This window comes from Vigna radiata, chromosome 7 (assembly GCF_000741045.1).
Source record: "Vigna radiata var. radiata cultivar VC1973A chromosome 7, Vradiata_ver6, whole genome shotgun sequence".
Classification (NCBI taxonomy): Eukaryota; Viridiplantae; Streptophyta; class Magnoliopsida; order Fabales; family Fabaceae; genus Vigna; species Vigna radiata.
The window spans coordinates 44071131-44077146 of record NC_028357.1 but is presented as its reverse complement, the minus strand read 5'-3'; the positions used below and the strand labels follow the sequence as shown (position 1 = coordinate 44077146).

The window sequence follows — 6016 nt, the reverse complement described above, 5'->3', positions numbered from 1 at the left end:
TAATTTCTAATTTAATACTAAAAGGAATTTAAATAATTTTAAAGAAATCTTTTGTGAGTGTAATTATATATATATATATATATATATATATATATATATATATATATATATATATATATATATATATAATATTTATAATCTTTTTCAAAATTCCATATAATATTTTTTATTTCTATAATAAGATAAAGGTAAACGATATATTTTTAAAAATAAATAAATAAGTGACGAATATAATGTATGAAAGATATCACTGTGATATTTTTCCAACAGTAACGATAGAAAAAGAAAAACAAAAGTATATTAATATGAGAATGTCTAAAGATAACTAATATGAAGTCCTCTTAAATATATTTTTTCTAAAAAGTTCGTTCTACAGCTAATAAAAATTTAGCAAACTAATCTTATTATATTTTTTATCTTATTTATGGGATTCAGTATAACCTTTCATACTTAAAATTTTTCTATTTCCATCTTCATTTTAAAAAAATTGAGTCAAATTTGATTCTTTTACTGAAATAAATTTAAGTAAATCAAACTTTGAAGCATGAAACTATTTTATCAGATTTTACTAAATAAAAAAAAAATTGTCAACATGTTGTTGAAAATCGCATGAAAATGATAAAAAAAATTCAGTAAAATTGTAGCTTTATATGTTATCTTAAAATTGAAACAATAACGGTTTTAAAATGATAAAATTTACAGATTTAAAAGACAAAACAAAATTAAAAGATTATTATAAATCTTATAAATAATAGGAAGAAGGGTAGTTTGAAAAATAATATCTGTCTAACGTCTAACCTTTTTAGAGAAAAATCAACCTCGAAACGACGTCGGCTTAGACGGTCCGAGTCAACGACGGCGTGCGCGGTTTCCACCGGCCCTGGAATCAATCAATCTAGCACGTGTCAGTGCGTGTTCCATCATCTTCTGCATTTTCCGTATCCTCCACAAACCCAACCTACCTTTTCCATTTTTTTCAATTTCCCAAATCAGAAAAAACCTATCTCAGACTGTTTGTGGCATTGCAGTGATCAAAGATGTTGGAGCAATTACTGATATTCACGCGCGGAGGCTTGATCCTCTGGACCTGCAACCACTTCACCAACGCCCTCAAGGGCTCTCCGATCGACACGTTGATCCGCTCCTGCCTCCTGGAGGAGCGATCCGGTGCGGCGAGCTTCACCTACGACGCACCTGGAGCTTCCTACTGCCTCAAATGGACCTTCCACAATGACCTCGGCCTCGTCTTCGTCGCCGTCTACCAGCGCATCCTCCACCTCCTTTACGTCGACGATCTACTCGCCGCCGTCAAGCGCGAATTCTCTGGCCTATACCAACCCCAAAAAACCGAATACCGAGATTTTGACGAGATCTTCCGCCAGCTGCAGATCGAGGCCGAGGCACGCACCGAGAATTTGAAGAAAACGAATCCCCTCCCCGCGGTGGCTCCTCAAAGGAAACAGCAAAACGGCACGTGGCAGGGGGAAGGGAAAAAGGCTGGGACAGAAAAAAAGAGTGACGGGGATGGTGATGGGAAGAAAGGGCGTAGAATTGAGAATGGTGGTTTTGTTGTAGCTAAGAATAATTCTAATGCTAACTTGAAGAGTAGTGGTAATGGTAGTGTGAATATTGGGAAAGAGAATGAGAGTGCTAATATAGGGGCTTTTGATGTAAATAGGCTGCAGAAGCTTAAAGGAAAAGGGGGCAATGGAAATGGGAATGGGAAGAAGAAAGAGGCTGTTGTTGCTGCCAAGGCTGAGCCAAAAAAGGTGGTTAAGAAAAACAGGGTTTGGGATGATTCCCCTCCGCAAACCAAACTGGACTTTACGGATCACCTCGATGGGGAGGGAGATGGGGATAAAAAGGTTGACTTTCTGGCTAAAGAACAAGGGGAGAGTATGATGGATAAAGAAGAGATTCTTAGCAGTGATAGCGAGGTTGAAGATGATGATGATGATACTGGGAAGGATAGCAAGCCTGAGGCTAAGAAAAAGGGTTGGTTTTCATCTATGTTCCAGAGGTAGGATTTCATTGCATATGTCGTGAAAATGTGAAATTTGTCTTTACTTATTATGCATTTCGTTTGTTTTATTATTGTGTTTCATTTGCTTTATAATTACTGCTTTATATATTACTGTTTTGGTGGCGTGGTTCTTGAAAAATAATATATGGGCTTGCTGTACATTGGATTTTTCTACTTTTCTGTGACGATTTTGCTATTTGTGTCATTGTTGCCTTTACACCGATACTTGGAGAATTGGATTGTTTTGATGTTTATCCCTGTGATCCGGTACTGGTGACAATAGTTATGTGATAGATTTTATTGAGTAGGAACCTTGTGGATATTGTTTTTGACATGTTAATGTGTAATACGTGATCTCTCTTAAAGATGCACATTCATTGGCAAGATGAACAGTGATTGGTGTTAAGAAATTTAGGAAAGGAGTTGGAGTTGGGATCATAAATTGTTGGGGGAAAAGGCTAATGGAATGAAATAAATTGAGAGTTATTCTTGGTCATGCTTCTAATAGAGAACTATGTGGCATTTTAAATTAAGTTCCGTTTTTCTAATTCTAGGAATGCTGCCCAGTTTCCATTTTCCTTTTGCTATTGACTGGTTTGATGAAGCTTATTGTGTTGTTTTGATGCAAATAACTTGCACCTGCTTTTATTTTTAGTACTTTGCAAATTCCTTCTTTAAACTCGAGTGACTTATAACAATATTCATGTGCATCTTTATGCCCAGTATTGCTGGAAAGGCAAATTTGGAGAAGTCGGATTTGGAACCGGCTTTGAAAGCTCTGAAGGACAGACTCATGACCAAGAATGTGGTATGCATCTATCCTCGACATAATTAATATATAAATGGTTATCAATTGTTTTATTTTTTTCTTGTTACCAAACTTGCTAATTTTGTTTACATTTTGTGTCTCTTGTAGGCCGAGGAAATAGCTGAGAAACTATGTGAGTCTGTGGCAGCAAGTCTTGAAGGCAAAAAGCTTGGTTCATTTACAAGGATATCTTCAACAGTGCATGTGCGTTACTATCCTTGAGCTGTCAACATGTGATACTGGATTTTTCTTTATATTTATTCCTTAACATTCATACTGATGCTATGGTTTGAAAAATGAATGCAGACAGCAATGGAAGATGCACTTGTTCGTATTTTAACCCCAAGGCGATCTATTGACATATTGAGGGATGTGCATACTGCCAAGGAGCAAAGGAAACCATATGTGGTTGTGTTTGTTGGAGTTAATGGAGTTGGAAAATCTACTAATTTGGCTAAGGTACAGAAAAATCATTATTTTCTCCTATATATTTAAAATTCCATTAGTTGGACCTGCTTTTCAACCAGATATTCTATTTTGTGCATTTGTGTAGGTTGCTTACTGGCTTCTGCAACACAACACTAGTGTCATGATGGCTGCGTGTGATACATTTCGATCGGGAGCTGTTGAGCAGCTGCGGACACATGCACGTAGACTTCAGGTTTATACTGATTTTACTGCTAAGAGATTAATGCATGTACACATACATCACACACCCATACCCACCCACCCACACACACATATTATATATATATATATATATATATATATATATATATATCATGATTAGTCATTGTAAACATGTGGTCTTAGAAGAAAATTCCCTTTTCAGATCCCTATATTTGAGAAGGGCTATGAGAAAGATCCTGCCGTTGTGGCAAAAGAAGCAATTCAGGAAGCTTCACGCAATGGTTCAGATGTGGTTCTTGTTGATACGGCTGGCCGTATGCAGGTAATTATTGCATTTATTGTTATTGTCAAGTGCTTGGTGATTTTATGAGCGTTGTACAAAGTACTGAGGGACTGCTACGATTTATCCCAGTTTTAGGTTCCTATGATGAGCTCTGTATTTATTTCTTTGTATTTTGTTTATTGGAATAGCATAGCACCCTTGTTTTAGGTTGAAATCTGTTAATCTGTTTTATTTAGCTGTCATCAATGGAATTTATTTCAATGGTTTTACATGTTCATCTGACGTGTCACTGCTGGCTTTCAGGATAATGAACCATTGATGAGGGCCCTGTCAAAGCTCATCAACCTCAACAATCCTGACCTTGTCTTATTTGTTGGAGAAGCACTGGTTGGTAATGATGCAGTTGATCAGCTTTCGAAATTCAACCAGGTATGGTTCTACATAATATTTGTGCTACCACATTGTTTGTTTTTCTTTCCTACATCTCAGTTATTGAAAATCTATTTCATTGCAGAAATTAGCGGACCTCTCAACATCTCCCACACCCAGATTGATAGATGGGATCTTGCTCACCAAATTTGACACTATTGACGATAAGGTATTATGGTTCAACAAGGAAGTGAAATTTCTGCTGACCGTTTCGATCTTGGTAAAAATATATTGACATGTTTCCTTTGTCAGGTGGGAGCTGCACTTTCAATGGTTTATGTATCTGGGGCTCCAGTGATGTTTGTGGGCTGTGGACAGTCCTATACCGACCTCAAGAAACTGAACGTCAAGTCAATTGTGAAGACGCTGCTTAAATGAGGGATCAAAATATACGTCTCATGAATGTTTCTGTTGTATGAGTAACTTGATTATCCCCCAATATCCCATTGCTTTGTAAGACAGTATTGGAGACAAGTTTGTTGTTATTGGTAAACTTATTTCCTCTTTCCACCAATAGAATGACATGTTTAACTATGTATCATGTCTTATTTAATTTTCCTCAACTTAATAAGTTTATAGTCCATGCACATATAATTCAAATATTCATAGCGTGTTTTGTCAGATTTTGTTGATGTAATTTTCCTCTACCCACTTCTAATGTTATATTTTGATTGTTAGAAATTGGTGTACTTGTGTTATATACTTAAAAGCCCAAACAAGTGACCATTTGTGTCACATACGAGTTAAGATTAAACAACTTCATCCCAAATGAAGCAACGTAACTTGTTCTATTTTGATTTAGGATTAATCTTTGGGTAGGTCTCTATTTTTGTTCAAAATCTCAAATATGTCTTTTTCTTATTCGGTATTTCAATTGGGTTTTTATTTTTTATAAAATTGAAACAATTAAAGGTTTGTCGTCAAATTGGACAAAAGGTCGTTTAAGATTGAGTTATGTGGCATGGTCAGTGTATTGTTTAATTAGATGTGGTATTAAAAACGAATTTGAATTGTAAATTGTATTAAAAAAAATATTTTGTAAAAAGGGGAAATCAAATTTTCTTAAGGACAAACTCGACAAAAGAAAATAAATTAAGTGTAGTCCTACAATTGAGAAATCTAAATCAGATTAGGAAAAGAAGATTAGAGCTTTGTATTAGGGTTCATGGAAGAAAAAAAAATCATTTTTTGTTGGATTATAAGAGATGAATGTTGAAATGCAGAAGTCGCATTCTTGTTCATCTTCGACATATAATGGGTGGTGGAATCAAAACTCTAATGTCGTTTTTCGTGATATCGAAGTATCTATGATTAATGATATATCATCCATTTTTTTTATAAAGAATAAACCGTGATAAGTATGACTCGAACTAAGAAAAACAAAATTTAGAATTGTCTTAAGTATAAAGTAAAAGAACGTGGATGAATGTTTTGTTAATGTGATTTTCTTCTACCCACTTCTAATGCCATATGATTGTTAGAAATTGGTGTACTTGTCTTATATACCTAAAAGCCCAAACAAGTGACCATTTGTGTCACACAACACACGAGTTGAGATTAAACAACTTCATCCCAAATGAAGCAACGTAACTTGCTCTATTTTGATTTATTTTGACTTATATCATGCCGGAAAATGGATTATTACGGGCCAGAATTCCTTTTTTGATTAGTCTTTGAAGAAAAAAAAGTCGGAACATTTTGACTCTTGTATAATTGCACATTATAACTCCATTTAGTATGATTTGTTATATTAGAACGATAAATTAATTTGCACTCATCAATACTGCTAAAGTATGTTTATAAATCAAATAAATTGTGATTTTATTATATGCTATTTATACAA

The 6016-nt window shown here is 34.9% G+C and overlaps 1 protein-coding gene across 2 annotated transcripts; it reads left to right on the top strand.

Annotated features, from left to right (window-relative positions):
- The first annotated feature begins 778 nt into the window (after window positions 1–778).
- LOC106769034 (signal recognition particle receptor subunit alpha) lies at window positions 779–4709 on the top strand. 2 transcript variants are annotated; one of them, XM_014654483.2, is made up of 10 exons: window positions 779–938; window positions 1029–2020; window positions 2747–2831; window positions 2940–3035; window positions 3138–3290; window positions 3385–3492; window positions 3664–3783; window positions 4048–4173; window positions 4259–4342; window positions 4426–4551. In XM_014654483.2, the coding sequence occupies exons 2-10, from the start codon at window positions 1038–1040 to the stop codon at window positions 4549–4551; spliced, it is 1881 nt and encodes a 626-aa protein (XP_014509969.1). In that variant the 5' UTR covers window positions 779–938; window positions 1029–1037. The 2 variants fall into 2 exon arrangements, with proteins under 2 accessions (XP_014509969.1, XP_014509968.1); XM_014654482.2 differs by lacking the exon at window positions 779–938 and having other exon boundaries at window positions 1038–2020; window positions 4426–4709.
- Window positions 4710–6016: the final 1307 nt, after the last annotated feature.

What these genes read in the sequence shown, in the direction of transcription:
- LOC106769034 (XM_014654482.2), top strand. Translation starts at nt 1,038, where the DNA reads ATGTTGGAGCAATTACTGATATTCACGCGCGGAGGCTTGATCCTCTGG. An exon ending in AATCTACTAATTTGGCTAAG is followed by an intron (nt 3,291 to 3,384) that starts GTACAGAAAAAT and finishes GCATTTGTGTAG; the next exon opens with GTTGCTTACTGGCTTCTGCA. An exon ending in CACATGCACGTAGACTTCAG is followed by an intron (nt 3,493 to 3,663) that starts GTTTATACTGAT and finishes TTCCCTTTTCAG; the next exon opens with ATCCCTATATTTGAGAAGGG.